This window comes from Macaca thibetana, chromosome 14, assembly GCF_024542745.1.
Source record: "Macaca thibetana thibetana isolate TM-01 chromosome 14, ASM2454274v1, whole genome shotgun sequence".
Lineage (NCBI taxonomy): Eukaryota > Metazoa > Chordata > Mammalia > Primates > Cercopithecidae > Macaca > Macaca thibetana.
Window position 1 is genome coordinate 95,903,315 of NC_065591.1, and position 21,604 is coordinate 95,924,918.

The 21,604-nt window shown below is 39.6% G+C and overlaps 1 protein-coding gene across 2 annotated transcripts in view; it reads right to left on the reverse strand.

Moving 5' to 3' along the window:
- PDGFD (platelet derived growth factor D) overlaps positions 1 to 21,604 on the reverse strand; it is a 246,930-nt gene that overhangs the window by 75,652 nt on the left and 149,674 nt on the right. The window contains exons 2-3 of one of the 2 annotated variants that reach the window (XM_050758868.1): positions 13,710 to 13,896; positions 9,725 to 9,905 (exon numbers count right to left, since the gene is read on the reverse strand). In XM_050758868.1, the coding sequence (XP_050614825.1) occupies positions 9,725 to 9,905; positions 13,710 to 13,896 (368 nt within the window). Of the gene's footprint in view, positions 1 to 9,724; positions 9,906 to 13,709; positions 13,915 to 21,604 lie in introns of both variants that reach the window. The other variant, XM_050758867.1, reaches the window with a different exon arrangement.

Here is a 21,604-nt window from a genome sequence, read left to right on the forward strand (position 1 = left end):
AACTTAAAACATAAAACTCACTGTGGGCTCCCACCCTTTATGGGCACACAGCCCCTTGCTCTTTTGTAGCAGGGAACTCTTCTTTCCATATTACTGCCCCGGCCCACGATATGGAGACATCAACAAATATTTTTCCCTTTCATCACTTGGAAAGTGTCTTTGCAAAGATTATAACAGAAAATTATGATGGTGAAAGAGATCTGACCTAACCGACTCCATCTTGCTTTTAACTTTGTTCATTCCTGAGTGTAGGCCAAACTAACTTTGGGAGGAGCTTAGTTTTTAGTTTAACTAGTAAATAAAGACGGTAATAGCTCTTTTTCAAAACCCCCTTCCTGACTGGGGACTAAACTGTCTTTACAGGTCTAAGAAATTAGCCACAAAATTAGAAATTATGGTTTAGGAGTCATGCAGCTGGAGGCTGCAAGAGTCTCAACCTCTCAAATTGCTCTTCGGGATAACATCACTATTGTGAAATCTAAGATCAGTGCTTGAGATATTTTGCAGAACCTGTACTGGATGGATCAGCTGGCACCACTCAGATCGATAAACTGGTTCATCTGGCCTTATGGCCCCCAATCAGGAACTGATTGAGCACAAGAGGACAGCTTCAACTCCCTACAATTTCATCTCCATCCTGACCAATCAGAACTTCCCATTTTCCACACCCCCCCCCAAACCAAATTTATTCTTAAAAACTCCAATCCTTGAGTTTTTGGAGAGGCTGATTTGAGTAATAATAAAATTCTGGTCTTCCATACAGCTGACTCTGTGTGAATTAAGCTCTTTGTCTATTGCAATTCCCCTGTCTTGATAAATTGGCTCTGTCTAAGCAGCGGGCAAGGTGAACTCGTTGGCTGGTTACAACTTCTTCCATCTTCCTTCCTTTCCCACCCCATTTCTCTCTTGGGTTGCTGCTTCTCGGACCAATCACTTGGAAAGATCGCAGCTCTCCTCCTCTTCCTGGCTAAGCGCAACGTACATCCCTGCTGGCTATCCCACCTGATTGTGACTATTTATGACCATTTGTAACCAGACGTGTGATCTTCCATGCAGTAGGAAGACTGTGTAAGTGTACCCATGTCTGTTTATCAACCTTGAGCGCTCCCAAGCATCCTTTAGTCTGAATTTGCATCACAGTTGTTGTACACTTACCCTGTGGCTTTTCATTCCACCCAAGTTCTCCATTCTAGTTTTACTAGAAAGACTTGAGCTTTAGTGTTTCTTGGACTCATATTAATGAAATTGCTACTTTTGAGTTCTTTTGGCTTCTTGTATCTTTTGCCTACTAGCTAAAATAAAGAAAGGCTAGTAAGTGATTAGCACCCTTACCTGCAACGCTCTGAATTAACTCATTGGGATACTCTGAAATGCCTTGCTTTTTCAGGCCTTTATGCAGGCAACGCCCTCTTCCTGGGATGCTGTTGCCTCCCTAACACAGCCCAGCAATTCTCTCCTTCGTGAGGTTAAATGCCCCTATTTCTTGTGTGCCCCAAATACTCCATGCACATTTTATCACTGCAATTCACCCTGCCTTATAATTGTGCACCTTTCTCTCCCTCAGGACTATCATCTTCTTCTTATCCACAGTAAGTCTTCAGACATATTTGTTGAATTTATAAGTGAATAGGTGGAGACTTTTTTTTAATACCAAGGTTTCACTTCATCACTCTTTAAGTAACACTGCTTTGTTTTTGACATATCTTAAATATGCAAGCCATTTTCTCAAATAGCTTGAATAGCTTCTTCCTACTTTGTTTTCCTTATTTTCTTCATCTATCAAAATATTAGTACACCAAAGACCACAGATATACAGAAAAGGTTATATGCATATAAAGAGGCACATTTATCTAAAAATCACTACAGTTTTCTGGTTTTCAAGGATTAAAGTTTACTTGTTGCATGCCCATATAATTAGATACTAGATAAACAGGATACTGAACTTTCCAAGTGTCACTACACAGCATCCCTCTCAAAGCTGGAAATGTGTTTACTCAGCACATCGGGGAGTCATCTGCTCATATGACCAGCGACCAGGGTTTATGAGGAAAATTACAGCAGTAAAGTATTATTTCAAACACTGCTTGTGTCAGGACTACTCAACATGCAAAACAACAGTCTCGAAGTCAGATAACTCGCAAAGGCAGCAAGGGTGGGGTGCTTAACCACATCTGTGGGTGCACATGCACAGTATGTTATGGATGAGATTCAGGGGCCTTCCTGCAACTTTATGCACAACTTTGGATATATTTATTTTTCTGTGGAGTGGGTCCACAGCTTTCATATCTCAGGGATAGCAGCACATATGTTTGAGCTCTGTGACCACAGGCATGCTCCTAATCTCTGTGTTTTCACTGACTCATTTGTAAAGTTACCTAACCTGCGTTTATTGAGTCACTTGTAAAATAACAGGATTAGCATAAGTATTAGAACTCTAAGATGATGCAGCTTTAAATTCTATATTTTCCCTAATCCATGCTTCATGGAGATGCATTCATGCAAGACTTAACAGCAACAGAATATTTACAACATGCCAGTCATTGTATTAAGCACGTCACATACAATGCCTTATACATGAAATCCTCAAAGTAATCAAAAAAGATTAGGTACTATTATTAACCTTATTATTATTTTTAGTATATTTAACATTATTATCATCATCAGGACTGTCCCACCAAATTATAATTTCTATAGGGGAAGGAACCTTGTATGTTTTGTTTATAATAGTGCATGGCAAATAAAAGGTGCTCAATAAAAAGCCTGTTCAAAAATGCATTGAAACAGATGCATGGCTAGAAAGAGCCAAACAGTATCATTATGGGACTTCATTTCACCTCACTTTCTGTGTCCTCCCATTCCTTCTTACCTACCTGTTCCTCTTCTGCTCCCCAACCCCTGAAGAGTCCAATTTTCCCTTTATTCCCCTCACCTGTTACCATTTGCTTAGAGACCCAGCCATATCCTTTGTTAAACTTGCCTTTGCTTCAGGATTATATCAAATTTTATTCTTCACTGTCCCATGAACTCTATTAACGTTCTCATATGTACTGTATTTAGGTTTTAGGAAAACAATTTGATTAACGTAACCTTCCCAAAGAGAACATTAGTCCATCAAAATGATCTCTGTAATTGGTGAAATTTTAGAGTATTTGTGAAATAGTAAATAAGAACACATATCTAACCCTCCCTATAACATCCTGCGACAGCGAGAATCTGTTCTTAAAGAGTGTGTGCTTCAACCAGCATCATTGAAGCGCTTTCATTTTCTCTGGGCCCTAGGCTTTCCAGCTCAGGACAACAGCTTTCACCCAGGGGTTCTGGTACATACATTTGTCCCTCTTGCTCTGCTATCCTCCTGTCTGACCCTGACCACGTCTCTGGATTGCTTTCTGTCCACACAGACAGATCCTAAATGCAGTACATAATGAGAACTTTAATAGAGTTCATGGGACAGTGAAGAATAAAATTTAATACAATCCTGAAGCAAAGGAAAATTTGACAAAGGATATGGCTCAGTCTACAAGCAAATGTAATAGGTGAGGGGAATAAAGGGAAAATGGGCTCTTCAGGGGTTGGGGAGCAGAAGAGGAACAGGTAGGTAAGAAGGAATGAGAGCACACAGAAAGTGAGGTGAAATGAAGTCCCATTATAATATTGTTTGGCTCTTTCTAGTTATGCATGTGTTTCAGTGCATTTTCGAACAGACTTTTTACTGAACACCTTTTATATGCCATGCACTCTGATAAACAAAACATACAAGGTTCCTTCCCCTATAGAAATTATAATTTGGTGGGACAGTCCTGATGATGATAATACTAATGATAAATATACTATAGAATAATAATCATAAAAAGATTAATACTAGTATCTAACCCTTTGGATTATCTTTGTTTAGAGTCTTATGGATACTTTTGTAGCAACTCATCTTAGCTAACCCTCTGGTTTTAGCTACCTTATCCCATCTAAGTGCTGAAAGACTTGAGAGATATCCACAATAGGATGGTCTGAGATAAAGATAAGAAACCTTTCTCACCTTTGACTGAGAAAGGAGTGACCTACTGGGCTGCTTCCCTCTCTTGTCTTTGCTTCCTTTCAGCAGCCTGAATACAGAAAATCATCACTACCAAGGGAAAGGTGCCTTCTCTTTCTGTTTTAGGGTCTTAGCATTTGCTCTCCTTTTGCTTAGTGCACTCTTCTTCTATCACTTTGCATCACTGCCTCCTAATATTTCAGGTCTCCATTGAAATTTCACATCCACAGATCATCCTTGACTCCCTAGCTGGAATGGGCTCCATACTGGTCACTCTCCAACACACTGTTTTCTTTTATCTGTCTTTATTGAGGTTCAAATGTCTATGTTTCTGTGTATGCATGCAATTCTCTAGTTATATGCTTATTATCTGTTTCCTCCCACTGCTATGCATGTTCCTGACAGCAGAGGTTCTGCCTGTCTTCCTCACTGCTATATCTCCAGGACATGGGCATGCCTTGTCTAGCTTACAGTAGGCATTTATGAAACTATATTGCAGCTCTTGCAGCTCCGAAATCTCCAGTGGGATATATTTGAGGGAAAGAAACTGAGGTAAACAGAATCTGCTGTAGGGATTACTGCCCTCACTCTGACAATCCTTGGCTATGTAGATATAGTCCTGGCTGAAGTGCCCAAAATATCATGGGTGTTCAGAATGGTCAATTATTTTATCTGGATGCAAATAAAGATGCAAATAAAGATGACATTTCCACACTTTGTAAAGCGACTGAGTTCCTTTACTCTCTAGCTTTGTTTAAGAATTCAGCTTAGGAGGATAAGGATGAATTGCTCACCTTTATTTTGCTGTTGATAATACTGCTTTTGTTTCACCAGCTGGTAAATTTTAGGTGAGCAAAATTCGAGTCTGCAAAAGTTATTATAATTGAGAATCTTATCTTTTTCAACTCCTGGGCTGTTCTCCTCCTCTCTTCCTTCTCCTCCTCCTCTTCTCCATCTTCTTCCTTTTCTTCTTTTTCTATTTTAAATAATCATTTTTATGTAAAACTATTCTTCATTTGAGTTTCATTCCCAATGGAAATAACGGCATCACTTTAATTAACTACTGAGATATACACAGTTAAGCAACTGATATGACAAAACAGATTTTTATTTTAGAAAGTGTTATAATGGGTATTAGCAAATTTCAATGTATAAAATAAAGATTTCATTAACAAAACAATAAAGGTTTTGAGTAGCTTTCCAAGCTCTCAAATGATTTGACTTTTTATTTTTGAATTTTAAAAAATGTACCTTACTTTAACACACACACACACATGCAAGTGGGCTATTTACACAGGATTGTCTGTTACCTGATATATTAATAATGAGGCCAGTGATAATAATAACAATAATAGCCGCAGACAGTTGAGTAATTAATAAGTTCCAGGCAAAGTGGTTTATAAAAGTTATCTAATTTAATCCTCAAAACAACCTAATGTCATGCAGTATTATCACCATTTTACAGATGAGGAAACTGAGCCATTAGTCAGTATGCAGCAGAGCTGAAATTCATACCCTTGTTTGTTCAGTGCTCTGTACGTCATCCACTGGGAGCCTTGTAATTGAACACCTTTCCAATAATCTACTTAGTAGTCTTCTCAGAAAGATTCCTAACCATCCAACCATTCATTTGTTCTCCAACAAAGTAGATTTGCAGCAGGAGATCCTAATTTATTTAATCACATCTCGCTACCAAATATTTGACAACATTATCCATTCTGCTTAATTATGCTTTCTGAAAGTATCTGTTATCTTTAATGGGGTAAAATCAGAAAAGAGGGCTGAATAGGAGAGTAAGAAAATGAAATCAGAAAACTTTTATGAATCATATTTTCTCAAGAAAGGGTCATTTCAACAAACACACAGTCTAGCCATGTATAAGGCACTGTATAGAATTATGCATAGGAATGAGATACACATCCTAAGTGTGTATCTCAATGAGCAGATAAGCATGTATCTGGAGGAGACAGATATATATATATAATTTGTGATGGTAAAAGGTAGAATTATTGTCATCATTTATTGAGCACTTAATACATCCTAGGCATTGTGCTAAGTAATTGTTATTTTAAAATTTTATGCCAATTCCAATTATTACCTCCATTTAAAAGATGTAAAAGCAAAGGATAAGAAAGCTGTTCAATATTGCACCATTCCTAACTGGTGAATCCTGCCTTCAATCTAAGGTGTGCTTTACAGTAAGGCACTGATCCCATATGGCTATGCTGCCATGCCCTGGGAGGGCACCGTGATAGGGCGCTAAAAGAAGGTAGAAGATGGAATTCCACACATCAAACAAAACTGTGATATAAGCATCATTCCCAACCAAAAATAAGTTATCTTGATGTTATCCATTAGTCTCCACAATTTGCTAGAGTAAAAACTGACTAAAAATGTACATTGTACTTTTCCAAAAACATTATGAACATGAAACTTCTAGATGTGATTCCGGTGTAATAGGCTCTTGCAGTCCTGGATACCTACTACTTACAGCTTCAGGGAATGTCCAGGTACACCTGGAGAGTCCCTGAGGCAGGAAGAGCAGAGATGTTCCATGGGAGGTACGCAGGTAGAGAGGTAGAGATGAGAAGGGTGGTGATCTTGACCTATGACCTATCCTAACAGCTACTCTGCATTTTCCAAGAGCACCTTGACTCCTCATGTGCTGCTTTTTTTTTTTTTTTTTTTTTTGTTTGTTTGTTTTTTGACAGAGTCTCACTCTCACGCAGGCTGGAGTGCTGTGGTGGCATCACAGCTCACTGTAGCCTTGACCTTCTGGCCTCACACAATTCTCCAGCTTCAGCCTCTGGAGTAGGTGAGATTACAGGCATGTGCCATCATGCCTGGCCTTTTTTTTTTTTTTTTTTTTTTTTCCACTTTTTGTAGACAAAGGGTCTCACTATGTTGCCCAGGCTGGACTTAAATTTCTGGGCTCAAGTGGTCCTCCTGCCTCAGCCTCCCAAAATGCTGGGATTATAGGTCTTAGCCACCACACCTCGCCACGAACTATTCTTAAGGCTCTTATTTCTCTTGCACCTAGTATTCCTTAAAGTAGGGGTTGCAAAACAACTGACTCTAGCTCCTAAATGTGTTTAGCATTCTAAAATTTATTAAACACACTTGAAGAGGGATTGCCATTTTTAATCCCACTGTCTCCCTATTAATTTACAACTGGCCTACTTCCAGCTTTAAGCCTGGTCTCTTAAGTTTATAAACCCTGTTTTAAAGCCCCTCTGAGTAAAATTTAAACATGAATAAAGTGATCTTCCCAGTACAGTGGTCAAGCCATATGTGATCTATCCTTGCTGAGCCAAGAATCAAACAGAAAAGTTTTGTCAAAAAGCCACACGATCCAGAGTCTCTGCATACCTGGAGGTTAAGCTCATTTTATCTCTTAAAATTCGTTTGCCAAAACACTTTGGCTTTAGTGGACCATATTTAAGGCCAGAAGCCTATTAGGAGAAGAAAGAGTCTACAGCTATTCTCAATGGACACAGACCAACAGGCCAGTAAAAAAATACACAAGAGTGTTGTAATATCATCATTTCAAAAAAGAAAAAACACCAATTGAAAGTACTGGTAGAGGTAAATAAGCCAGGGGAGCGATGCCAAACAGTTTACATCCAAACTATAGAGGCAGTCCAATATTCCACTTAAAATTGACCAACAAATGAGTTATGAGGCTGTACCATAACCCAAAACACATCAAACAAAAGTATCGATTCTCCCTTAAACCTGTACTCCTACTGCTTTCTACAAAAGTGGTTGTTTTGCCTTAAAGACATTATGTTGGAGTTATGGTGTTTCTAACTGACTTATGGACCATTCAACTTACTCATAACCAAACATTAGCACTAATAGCGCTTGGTATTTTAAGGGAAAAAAATTCTTCTCTAAGCCTATCCACCACCATTCTAACATGCCAAGCCTGCTCCATCCGTGAACAATTGAGAACAGATGCATCACTGAACATATTAAAAGGCAAATAAATGTAGAAACCAAAGATTCACACTTCAATTTTAATGCTGAGCAGAAGTGCATGAGTTTGCAATAATGTAAATCATGCTTGATGGATTATTTTTAAATGAAAACTGGAACCAGTGTTACCGCATGTTATTTTTTCATTTACAATGTTCTGATGTAGAATTCACTTAGTGTTTAATAACTCACCACAATGCAAAGAAAAACAATTAGATTTTTTAAAAGGTAAGATTTTTTTCTTTTCTAAAAATTTAATTCTTAAGAGAAAAAAACCCAATAAACTGATGCCATTTATAGTACTGTGTTCTATTCTGGCATTCACACTTGGAAAAGGGACAGAGACAAACCTAAAGAAAGTGAAAATTGATCTCAAAAGGCAATATGCTACAAACAACTGAAGGATTCTGGGATATTTATGTTAATGTATAGACAAAATTATCCAAATGTCTCTGTGGACCTAACCTACACCACTCAGTTATTCTGTCTTATTATGCATCATTCTCAGTTGTTGCTGTTTTTTTTTTTTTTCTTTTGTTGTTGTTGTTGTTTTGAGACAGGGTCTTGCTTTGTTACCCAGGCTAGATTGCAGTGGTACAGTCATGGTTCACTGTAGCTTCGAACTCCTGGGCTCAACAATTCTCCTACCTCAGCCTCCCTAGGAGCTGGGACTATAAGCACACACCACTAAACCAAGCAAATTTTTGCAGAGATAGGGTCTTGCTTTGTTGCCCATGCTGGTCTTGAATTCCTGGCTTCATGAGATCCTCCCACCTCAGCCTTCCAAAGTGTAGGGATTACAGGCATGAGCCACCACATCTGGCCTGTTACTGCTTTTTAATTTTTTGTCATCTCTACCTGACTTTAAGCTCCAGACGGTTCAAGGACCCTGTCTATCTTGCTTACCTTTGTATCTACTACGTCTACCAGAGTGCCTGACAAAGAACAGGAATTTACTATTGTTTTATTAATGTATGAATGAGTAAAGAAGATTGTGTGTAACCCATGATTGTGGGTGACCCAACGACTAAAATTAACTACAATGTAGATTTTGGCTCATTAAAAGGTTGAACATTTTCTACCAGTCAGAACCATTTACAGTTGAGAATGGCTGCTGAGGTGTTCGAGTAGAGAAAAGAAAGACTACAAACAAGCATGAGTGTAGCAAACAGGATTCATACTCTTGGGTTCTGTATTGGACCTTTTGATTTTGCAGATGCTCGTGAGCCCTGAGGCTCTATGATTATAAGACAGACCCCTCCCAAATCTGGGTCATAATTGAAATTATAATCATCAGGACTTTTTTCTGCAATAGAATTTATACACAAATTTTCAAACCAAAAGAGGAAATTATTTTCTTTAGCTTTAATTCTGAAAACCTGTTTAACTCTCACAAACCTTCTATTTGGCTAAATGTTTACCTTGCCTCAGTTGAATCAAAAGGCAATTTAGTATCTGCTTTACTCTAAACGATTTCCCTTTTTCTATTTACTTCCTCTCTTTCAAAATGCATGGCCCAAAGGTTGACTTAATAGATCCGAAATGGTACTTCTTACTAACAAGGATTTTAACATTTTGACCATAAGGTAGGAACAAACATGTTATAAGGAATTAATAAAGTTCACTCACCCTCACTGAATTTGATCATAGAAAATTGATCTCTATACTTCATGAAACCAGTGTCTGCTCTTAATCATAAAGTGGTTAAGTACTCACCACCAAAGAATAATAAATCTTGAATCCAGGTTTAGCCACAAAGTAGTCATCGGACTTGAATGTGATTTTAATTTGGTTTGTTCTTGATTTTATCCTTGGAGGAACTTCCTTGTGTCCACACCATCGTCCTCTAATAATGGTACTGGTTTCGGATATATCTTCAACTTCCACAAAATCATACCTAGAATCAATTGGACATAATGAACATGTTTTGATTAAAGTATATTTTGAAATTCATACTTTCACTGAGAAATTAAAACTAGCTTATGTGATTTTTTATGACCACAATCTGAAACGAAAATTACAATGTACAGAAATGTTAAAAGGAAAACTGGTTTTTGGATTAGGTTTACAAATTCAAACTTCAGTAATCTATTCTGAGAAAATCTTTACATACATTTAGTCATGACTGTTCCTAAATCTTCAATAATCAAAATGGGTCACTTTCTGAGCATCTGGCTTTAAAAAGTTTTCTTGGAAAAACTAATATCTGTAATTGTTGGCATATTTTAGGAGATGTAACTCTAGTTATATGCCCAAATATTAACTATATAAAGTTTTTAAAACAAATACCCACTCTGAATTAATTTACTGCATTTGGTGCTTTCTTGAGAAAGTAAATGATCTATATCTATATAGCTTACAAAATCAGTAATGCCATTACAGAAAATTAATGGATACACACATGATTTGCTATATTCTTTTTGCAAATTATCTTTTGGAATGATCATGTCATAAAATATGAAACTTATCATAAGGGAAAGCGTGTAACTTTAAGGAGAGATGTGTGCTAACCAATATTGGAAAAATCTGGGCTGGTTAAACCAACGTGTGAATGAGCTTAAGACCATAAGTTCACCTCTGGCATTGGTCAGAGAAACTAGAATCCTGGGATTGAAGAAGTCAGCAAAAGCCTCTTTAGTTATCCTTGTGGGCATTTGGTCTTCGAAGCACCTCCAGAGTGTTCCATCATTCTATCACATAGAAGGAGATCCTCAGTGACACAGTTTACATCTTCCAGGGAGTACTTATTCTACTTTCAACCCCCTAAGATGTTGGAACATTCTACTTGATAAGCTAAACTATTTATTTCAGTTTTGGTCATCAGTATCTTGCTCCTACACTCTACCTTTTCCACAGTGACTTCAGATGCTGAGGTCACAGGCAAATGATGGACATTCAGGGTGAACAGTGGCAGAAGTCTCGCATCCATATTACAGTTTTCTGTCACAATCATCAGAAGGAATCATCATAAGAAACATTATTTCTGAATACATAGAGAAACCAATATGGCTTTCCTGGTCTTACTCATGCACCTCAGAGCTCTACTGGATTGGGCAAGGTAATCTAACAAGAAAGTAAAAAATAATGATATTGTGACTAAATTTCTCTAACAGTGATTTACAAGGCCCTTATGTCCATTGCCTCAGTTTCCTTATGGATAAAATAAGGCTTATATAATTTTACCAGCTCCATATCTCTTGGGTGCTGTGTAAATTAATTACTTAATGTTTGTATGGTGCTTGGAAGGTAAAAAGCACTAACAAAGTATCATTATTCAAGGAATAAAATATTATAATGTAGACATTAAGGAGGTTTTGGAACAGATGGTAGGAAATCAATTCCATTTCATTTTGTATACAATATGTGTAAATCATATTTGCTGCACAAAGCATGAGTATACTTGAAACTTTTAATAACACCACAGGTCACTTTTGTTTAAAGAACACATCAGTGTAACTTTAACTCTGAATCTGAAGTCAAGAGAGGGCTGTTTTATCTCGTAGAGAGGGTTCTGAGACAGGTCTCTGGGCTGTCTCTTTCCCGTCTTTCTCTCCGTTTTTCTACTTGCTATTCTTCTACTTCCTTCCATAAATTCTGAGGAGCAACTAGATTTGATGAACGGTTCAGAAAGGAAACCATCCTGACTCTTCCTCCCTTATTTTCATGGCTAGGATGTCAAAAGGGCTCACTGCTAGGATCAAAACTCCAGGTCAGTAGTGGAGACCTGGCTTCCCTTCTACGATATTGTGATAATAAGAAATATATATACTTGGTCTTTGTTCCTGGCACAGGCTCCTAAAATTCTCGGAATTTCTGAGTGCTGGGGTTAGAGGAGCATCTTTTGTTATCCATAATAAACCCCCTTCCGACCATACCATAATTTATCCTAATGAATAAATTCATTGCCTTTTGGAAGTACCTGTTGGAAGGCCCTAGATAGCTTCAGAATGGAGGCTTGTCACCAGAAAGAACAAGACATGACTAGAGAGCTGTAAATTTTGGCTCCACCCCTAGACGTCTGGGGAGGGAGAGAGCCTGGAGATGGAGTTCAATCACCAACGATTTAATTAATCATGGCTTCACAATGAGACTTCCATCAATACCCTTCCAGGCTGGTGAATACATCAAGGTGTTTGGAAGGTTGCAAACCCAGAGAAGACACTCTTTACATACATCTTGCCTATGTATCTCTTTCATTTGGCTGTTCCTGAGTTGCATCCTCTATAATAAACTGGTAATAGCAAGGAAACTGTTTCCTTGAGTTTTGTGAGTTGTTCTAGCAAATTATTCAACCCAAGAAGAGGGTTTTGGAACCCCTGTTTATAGCTGGTTGACCAGAAGTAGGAGAGGCCTGGAAGCTGCAACTGACATAGAACATGGAGGCAGTCTTGTGGGACTGAGCCTTAACTTGTGGGATCTGACACTGATTCCAGGTAGTGTCTGAATTGAATTGAATAAGACAATACAAGCTGGTGTTGGAGAATTAACTACTGTGGGAAAAAACCCTCGCCTCACAGATTTGGTATTGGAAGTGTTCTACAGGCAGAAACAGATCATGGTACCCCCTCCAAGTCATCACCTTTAATAATCTTTTAATAGCGTTTTTTTTTTCTCATGATTTTTTAGGCACAGAATATTCTGTTTTTTCAAGGTTGAAAAGACGCAAGATCAGCATTAGTTTATTCTCTTTGTAAATATTAACTGGCTCTTCCTTAATGTATTCACCTCTGCTTTCCGGCATACATTACTCTCTATGGTCCTAGAAAGTAATAGTCACTGCTGTTATTCTCAGCAAAATAGCAACATAATAAAAGCTGTCAGCATAATAAACATGCAACAGAGGACAACCAAATTTGAGGCACCTCTTTTTATTATTCAAAGGAAAATAAACCTGCTGAAAGGATTTACCAGTTCAGTAGTTCATTGGCAATGCAGAACAAGTGTGTGCAGTAAAGTACAAAAAAGAAAAAAAATCTTCCTCAAGTCTTATACATGCTAATTAGGTGAGTAAAATGTGAGCGGACATTCAAAGAACAACAGCCCAGGCTTTCTTTGATAACTAAGCTAAGAAGGGAGAAGATTATCGGACACAGCTTTCATCTTCTACTTGTGACCCAGAAGCTGCAAGAAACAGACCCTTCTGAGGAACACAAGGAATCTGGGATGGGCTTTCTCTTCCTCTCCACCCGTATCTGGGGCCTTCACGATATGAATTTGGGGTCAGGCCCTGATAGGTTCCCCAACCATCATCTCCCAGTTCTGGCGTAATTCATTATGGTTAGGAAGGCCTGGGTCAGCCAGAGCTGGGCGGGGGTTTATGCTGCCTAAGTGCATGGCAGGCTTTGACCAGAGTCACATGATGCAGCTGCCGGTAACCTGGGATGCTGGATATCTGTGCACAAATGCCGTTCTGTGCCTGGAAAAGGAGAGGACCTCCAGGTTTCACCCTTCTGTGGAGGTCACACAGTCCTGACAGTTGCACAGGTGAGTTTCTGTGAGTCCTGCCAGGTTATTTGGCCCTGTGCCTCAGCAGTCTATGCTATCTTGTCTGTTAGGGTTGACATAAAGGCTTTTTGAAAAAGAAGTGACACATGTTGGGTCTGTTTAAAAGGCTCAAAAGGAAAGTTTGATGCGATGCTTTAAATTTATCTTTTTTTTTTTCACCTAGAAATAGTACCCTAAAAATTTTTTTCCGACTTACCTACAGATATCATTTTCTGCTTCCTCTAACCCAAACTGATTGTCAAACACTAGCTGTATCCTCGTATTCTCCTGAGAGTGGAGCCGCCATGTCAGGAGCAGGTTCCTGGGGTAGCTGTTCGGGAACCGAGGACTCTGCACGAAGCCGTTTCCTTTCACCTGGATGGTCTCATCTCTTCGGTACAAGTCTGTGAGGTGATTGCTCTCTGTTAGTAGTCACAACTTGTAGAAATTAGTATGTTGCTCCAATTACAGGAAAGTAAAAAAAAGAGAACAGTTTACAACACATCATATTTCAAAAACATTTCTTAATTTTGCTTGAAACATTAAGTCTAAATGGTAGCCTCTGGTTAAACAAACAACATATCTTTCTTCTATTATTCTTCGCCTCCCCAAATTCCTCACAAATGTAGACTTGACGCCTAATACCTTATACTTGGAGGGTAGGGTTTCTTAACATCATTCTTGCCAAGCAAAAACTAACAACCATCTCAGAATTCAGGTTCATTTAGATTGCAATTAAAATCAGCAAATAGGCTGGGTGCGGTGGCTCACGCCTGTAATCTCAGCCCTTTGGGAGGCTGAGGCAGGTGGATCATGAGGACAGGAGTTTTGGACTATCCTGGCCAAAATGGTGAAATCTCATCTCTATTAAAAATGCAAAAATTAGCTGGGTGTGTTGGCACCCAGCTGTAATCCCAGCTACTTGAGAGGCCGAGGCAGGAAAATCGCTTGAACCTGGGAGGCGGAGGTTGTAGTGAGCCGAGATCACGCCACTGCACTCCAGCCTGGTGACAGAGTGAGATTCCGTCTTAAAAAAAAAAAAAAATCACCAGATAATTTCAAATAGTTCATCCTTCTCCTTTTCCATGAAATGCAAATAAACGAACTTTTTTTCTTACACCGATGGTATAGCAATCTATGTCCAGTGACCAGCATCTGAGATACTCAATAAAGACTGCTGAGTGAATGAATGAATGAAAAACAAAAGAAAAGACTCCAGTGATGTTTAATGATCCTTTATTTTATATTCAAATGACATTTTTCGATGGGTAACCTTCTGGTTAAACCAATAACACATCTTTCTTCTAGTATCCCCCACCTCCCTGAATTCTTCACAAATCCACCCTTGATGTACAACTTTGTACTTTGGGTGCTCTCTTAATATCATTCTTGACAAGCAAAGACTAACAACAATCTCAGAACTCCAGTTCTTTTAGTATGGATTAAAATCAGCAAACAATTTCAAATAGTTCTTCCTTCTACCACCAAAAATCATAATTTTGTGTCTTGGGTTTTCTAAGACTTAAAATAGGTCCAATTCTTACTGTATTTTCTCTATGTCGTTAGCCAGATAAAAAGAATTTATCTGGTTTTTGTTCTGGGTTCTTGGAAGAGAGTTTCCAAACCCTTGAAATTTCTCATGTGATAGAAATATTTTTATTATCCATGATATGGCCCCTAGGACCACGTCTGAATTTATGCTAATGAAGTGACTCACTGTGGGCCCGCAGATAGCTTCAGGATGGGGGTTAGCCATGCCAGATAGACCAACCATGTGATTAAGGGTTAGGGCTTGGAGCCATTATGACATTTAACCTGATCTCTCTCCCAGCCTCTGGGGATGAAAGACAGATTGAAGATTGAGTCCACTCACGTTGATAATGATTCCATCAATCATGACTGCATAATGAAACTCCAATGAAAACTCTAGACACCAAGACTTGGGTAGGTTTATTAGATGGGGATACACATTGATGTACCAGGAGGCTGATGTGTCCTGAGGACACAGAAGCTTCATGCTTGAGACCCTCTCAGACCTTACCCTATGTGCTTCTTTATTTGGCTGGTCCTAATTTATATCCTTTATAGGAGGACTTTAATTTTAAGTATAGTGCTTTTCTGAGTTCTGTGAGCTGTTCTAGCAAATATCAAACCTGGGGGCTTATAGGGACTCCCAAATTTATACCCAAATGGTCAGAAGTGCAAGTGAGCTGGGGTCCCCCAAACTTGCAGCTGATGTCTGAAGTGAGCACCATATTGTGGTGCTTGTAATTTTAACCTGTGAAATTTGGCCTAACTTTGGGTAGTTTTCATCAGAATTGCATCATACAGTAGATCCCCTTTTCATCTCTCTCAATATTCAGAGTTCGTTGCATTTTGGATTTTGGCTTTTTAGGCCCCACCATAAACAGACCTCCAGCCACAGTCTATTTATGTTCTCCTGCAGAGAGTTTACTTTGAGGGACTATAATTCAGCAAGCCTGGTCAGGGAAGCTATGCTTGCTGGTGGAAACCACTGTAAGGTAGGGTTTCTGAGGGTGGCTGTTAGAGCTTCCAAAAATAAGACAAAGAGGATAAGAATTGGTATGTGAAGTACAAAAGTCTCTTTTGCAAGTGATTCTGCATATGGGAATTTAAACTTTTTTGAGACTCATTTAATGTTAATGTGTTGCAGCTTGTTCAAGCTAGACTTTGTGTGGGAGAGAGTCGTAGGAAAAGCAACGGGTAGTTGAGGGATGTCCCCACTCCCTGCCTCCAGATGAAGGCAGTGGCCTGCAGTCATGGCAGCACTTCCAACAAGCACAGCAAGCAGATAACTTCCTAGGAGCCGAAAATCATTTCTGCTCGTTGAGTCTTTTCTCTTCCCTTGATAAAAGTTCAGCTGTGAAAACTGGTGTCTGTTCATTTTGTCATATGGGGCTTTTAGGCAATGGGTCTTCATATGGTTTAGCTCTGTGTCCCCACCCAAATCTCATCTCTAATTGTAATCCTCACATGTCAGGGGAGGGACCTGGTGGGAGATGACTGGATCATGGGGTGGTTCCCCCATGCTGTTCTCCTGATAATGAGTGAGTTCTCATGAAATCTGATGGCTTAAAAGTGTGGCAGTTCCCCACAACCCCTGCCTCCTGCTGCCATGTAAAAGGTGCCTTACTCCCCCTTCACCTTCTGCTGTGATTGTAAGTTTCCCAAGGGCTCCTATGCCATATGGAACTGTGAGTCAATTAAACCTCTGTTCTTATAAATTACCTAGTCTCCGGTAGTTCTTTATAACAGTGTGAAAAATGACTAACACAGGTCTGAACACTGTTTTCTAGGTTGACTGATTTGAGCTATGAGTCAGTCAACAATTACATATTAAGCACAGATTAACCATATTGTATTATAGTATTTTCAAGATTTCTATCACTTGAGTATTACCCTCACAATTTTTGCCATATTTTTGTACCTCTAGAGCTATTACTTAATTTATTAGTCTCTCTCTAAATTAATATTTTAATCAAAAGCAAATTTATTCTAAAATAAAACTTTATGCCAATAATATAAATGGCAAGCAGCCATCGTTTGCCATGAATAGAAGGTAACCATCAGTCTAAATATAAAACTACCAAATTTTAAACTTTCTATCTCAGGTATTCAGAGTCCTCACTTGTATAAGGGAATTGAGCAGCATGTTTTCTCTTTGGTCTGTTTCATGGGTATTATATATTCTTTCTTCACAGTTCCAGATGCTATGTTAAATTTGGATATAATTTAAAATGTTTAAAGAACAGTTCTTGTCTTTGTACACTTGGAAAACAAAGTTGATGCATACTGTACAAATATAAACAGGCAAAAGGGAATATTAAGTGCTGAGTGTAAATGCTGTGGTTGCTCAAAGTCCAGGTGAGTGGCAAGGGCTAATGTGGAGAATGTGTTTATATGATTCTTGCAAGAGGCCTGCCCAGAGCAGAGTCCAGGTGGCCCCAAGTGAGACATAAGAGGGCTACAAGCTTTAAAGGAACTATGGAAATACTTGAAAGCCAGACAGAAACATCTCCACTTGATATGGGAACAAACAGAACAGCCCTGGTGTGGGTGAATAGTTTGTTAAAAGGAAGATTAGCCTGTTGGTGATACAGTACTGGAGAGAAAGTGCCTGCAGCATCAAGGTCTCCTAGGAACTAGAGGTGAGGGTAACAAGGTCCTATTCTAGAAGGGCAGGTGGGAGTGATGCCATTTTGGGGGAAAAATAGAAAGCAATGTAAAAGTATGGGTAAGACACAGCAGCAGCATGCTAAGCCTAGAGCCTGGGCTGAGTGTGGTATTATTGATACTCAGGGATGCTGCCAGGGGAAACATTTTTAGAAGAATGTAAGTTTGGTTTTGAAGTAGTGATGAGTAATTCAAGTGGAAACTTAGCAAGCTTTGGGGTTGCAGAGCTAGCTGGGAGAACAGATCAGACACAAGGCCTCAGCTTAGAGAGGGGAGAGGAGGCCTTAGGAATCAGTGATCCCTCTGAAGAAGCATCCTGAGAAGGGAAGGTGAAGCCTGGTGCTGGCACACATGCCCTGGGAGTGGCAGATGACAGAAGAAGTGCCCACCTGGAGTAATGGTTGGGAAGGAAGCTGTGTGTAAGTCAGGCTGCCCAGAAAAGGGACAATTTCAAGGACAGAGTGGTCAATAAAGTCACATGAAAACCAAGACCAGGGGACAACAAGACGGAGAAAAGACCACAGAACTTGGCAATAACAAAGTCAATGATATCCTTTCAAAGTACACTTTTAGAAATTTTCTAAGTATAAAAGGGGACTCTTTTTTTTTTCTAAAACATCATTAAAGTCTACACTGTCTTAAAGGTATTAACTCTGGTTATAAATGAATGCCAATTACATTTTTATGAACCTGTAGAAGGGGTGGGGAGAGGGGCTTTCTTTCTTACGTAGTTTGATTAAGACAGTACAGTCAGCCCTCCATATCCATGGGTTCCACTTTCATGGATTCATAAACATCAAATTGAAAATATAAAAACAGGATGCTTGTGTCTGTGCTGAACACGTACAGACTTTTTTTCTTGGCATTATTCCCTAAACAATACAGTATAACAACTGTTTACACAGCATTTACATTGTTTCTAGAGGTGATTTGAAAATATAGAAGAGGATGTGCATGGGTTACATGCAAATAGTACATCATTTTATATAAGGGGTTTGGTGTCCTTGCGGTATGTGGAGTGGGAAGGGGTTCTGGAACCAATCCCTCATTAATACTGAGGGATGACTGTATTCATTTTCAATTTTGCAAATTTGTCACAGACCTATGCTGCAGTATATCGAATTATAGGGGAAAAATAACAATATTTCAGATTTATTTTTCCAAAAAATTCTGCCAAAAATAAAATACCTGAACAAAATATGAACAGCAAACACTGCTAATTATGCTTATTTTGTGCCTGCCATTGTTCTAAGCAATTTGCATACTTCATTTGTAGGGTCTAATCACTTTATATAGATGATCTCTTGTGTGTGTATGCATGTTCACATATATTTATAACCACTTTGAGATAGGTATTATTACCACCATTTTTTTTTTTTTTTTTTTTTTGAGACGGAGTCTCGCTCTGTTGCCCAGGTTGGAGTGCAGTGGCCAGATCTCAGCTCACTGCAAGCTCCGCCTCCCGGGTTCACGCCATTCTCCTGCCTCAGACTCCCGAGTAGCTGGGACTACAGGCGCCCGCCAGCTCGCCCGGCTAGTTTTTTTGTATTTTGTAGTAGAGACGGGGTTTCACCGTGTTAGCCAGGATGGTCTCGATCTCATGACCTCGTGATCCGCCCGTCTCGGCCTCCCAAAGTGCTGGGATTACAGGCTTGAGCCACCGCGCCCGGCATTTTTTTTTTTTTTTTTTGAAATGGTGTCTCATTATGTCACCCAGGCTGGAGTGCAGTGGTGTGGTCTCGGTACACTGCAACCTCTGACTCCCCGGTTCAAGCAAGTCTCCTGCCTCAGCCTCCCAAGTAGCTGGGATTATAGGCATGCACCACCATGCCCAGCTAATTTTTGTATTTTTAGTAGAGACAGGGTTTCACCATGTTGGCCAGACTGGTCTTGAATGCCTGACCTCAAGTGATCTGCCCACCTTGGCCTCCCAAAGTGCTGGGATTACAGGTGTGAGCCACTGTGCCCAACTCATTACCACCATTTGACAGATGAAGATTCTGGGGAAGAGTGAGGTCTAGAAACTTGCTCAAGGTCACAGAGCTAGTGAAAGGTAGAGTTAGAATATAAACCAGACAATGTGGTTCCAGAGTAGATGCTTCTAACCACTGTGCTATAGAAAGTGTTCTTTCTTTTTAGTGTGAAATTTGCTTGAGGCAATTTTAGATTCTTTGCTATCTGTAATGCACTTCTAAGTCACACTGTTTACATATAATTTAACTTCATGCCAACTCAGGGCTATTCTTAGCAGAAGAGTTATAATGAATTATAGATACAAAGAACAACCTATCAGGTTAAACGTGTGATAAGTACCAAAGTATTATATACAAAGTCATATTCCTAAACAAAGGCACTTACTTTGATGTTCCAATAACAGCTAACATTTCTGGAGCAATTAGTATTGCCAGGTACTCCAATAAGTGGTTTAAAGCCATTACTTCATTTAATCCTCACAACAACCCTATGCCATTGCTATTATCTCCACTTTACAAAGGAAGTTCTGAAAATTTAAGAAACTTGTGACCTCAGGCACAAAGCTTGTGGTGGAATCAAGATGTGACCTTAGGCAGTCTACTACTTTCAGAGCACACATGCTTAACCAGAGCACTGTATTAGCTGTTAAACTACAAAAATAGGGAAAAAATCACTTTTCGCAGAGAGGAAATAATTTTTATGTATGTTTATATAATAAGAATATAGCTTTATTTTGCATTTTAATGCAGAAAGAGGTTCACATCCTCATAAACTCTGAGCTGTGCATTTGACTTAAAAAAAAGCCAATTAAAATTTTTTAAAAGCCAAAATTTTATATAATTGTCTATTTTATTCCTAATTGTTCAGCAAACTCAGCTCACCCAACCAATCCCAGGAGCTCATGAAAGTCACTGTAGGCACTATTACTTATCCCTGAAATCCATCTAGACCAATGGTTTGCTACGTGTGGTCCCCAGAGCATCATCATTAACATCACCTAGGAGCCTGTTAGGAATGCAAATTCTCAGGCCCTACTCCAGACCTACTGAAGCAGAAATGCTGGGCATGGAGCCAAGCACTATATATATATTAATAAGCCTTCCAGGTGATTCTGATACACCCTAAGGTTTGAGAACCACTGACCATGTCATTATTTCTATTTTGCTTCTTATTCCTGACTTTCCTGCCACCTCTTTACTTTGACTCAGTAACTCAAGTCTGGTTTTTCATTTTGTGTCCTTGACTGATGACCTGTTGATATGGACAGGAGACAGAGAAATACTGGGTAGAAGAGGGTAGCTCCCCGGCAAAGCCTCCACCGTCAAGCCTGGAAATCCATAGCCCTAAATGGGAACAGGTATTCCTGTTTTTGTTCCCAAAAGTTGCCTTTGGGCCTGCCACACCACCTACCTTGTACCTATAAAAACTTCAGACCGCAGGCTCCGGAAGTAGACGAGGAGGAGACAAACAGAAATGCAGAAGAATGGCCAAACGGCGTGGCAGAGAGAAGAGAAGGAGCATCTGAATATCAAGAGGAGTTCAGCTGGGGATGGCTAGAGAGGAGACAGCCAAACGCCAGGGAAGAGCATATTCCCACTCCATCCTCCTTTCAGCTTCCTATCCATCCTGGTGAGAGCCGCCTCTACCATTCAATAAAACCCCCGCATTCATCCTTCAAGTCTGTATGGAACCTGATTCTTCCTGGATGCCGGACAAGGACCTGGGTACCAAGAGGGCATGGAGCTGGTTAACACTTAAGCTGTCTGTGGACAGCAAGGCTAAAAGAGCACACTGTATCACATGCCCATTTGGGCTTTGGGAGTTGCAGATACCCACTCCTGGACGTTGCTGTGGGGGTGGACCCCACGGGTCTCATCTGCATGCTCCCCCTCCTGTAAGGAGTTTGAGCGTGCATGACAGCTAAACAAGAGGAGCCACATGACT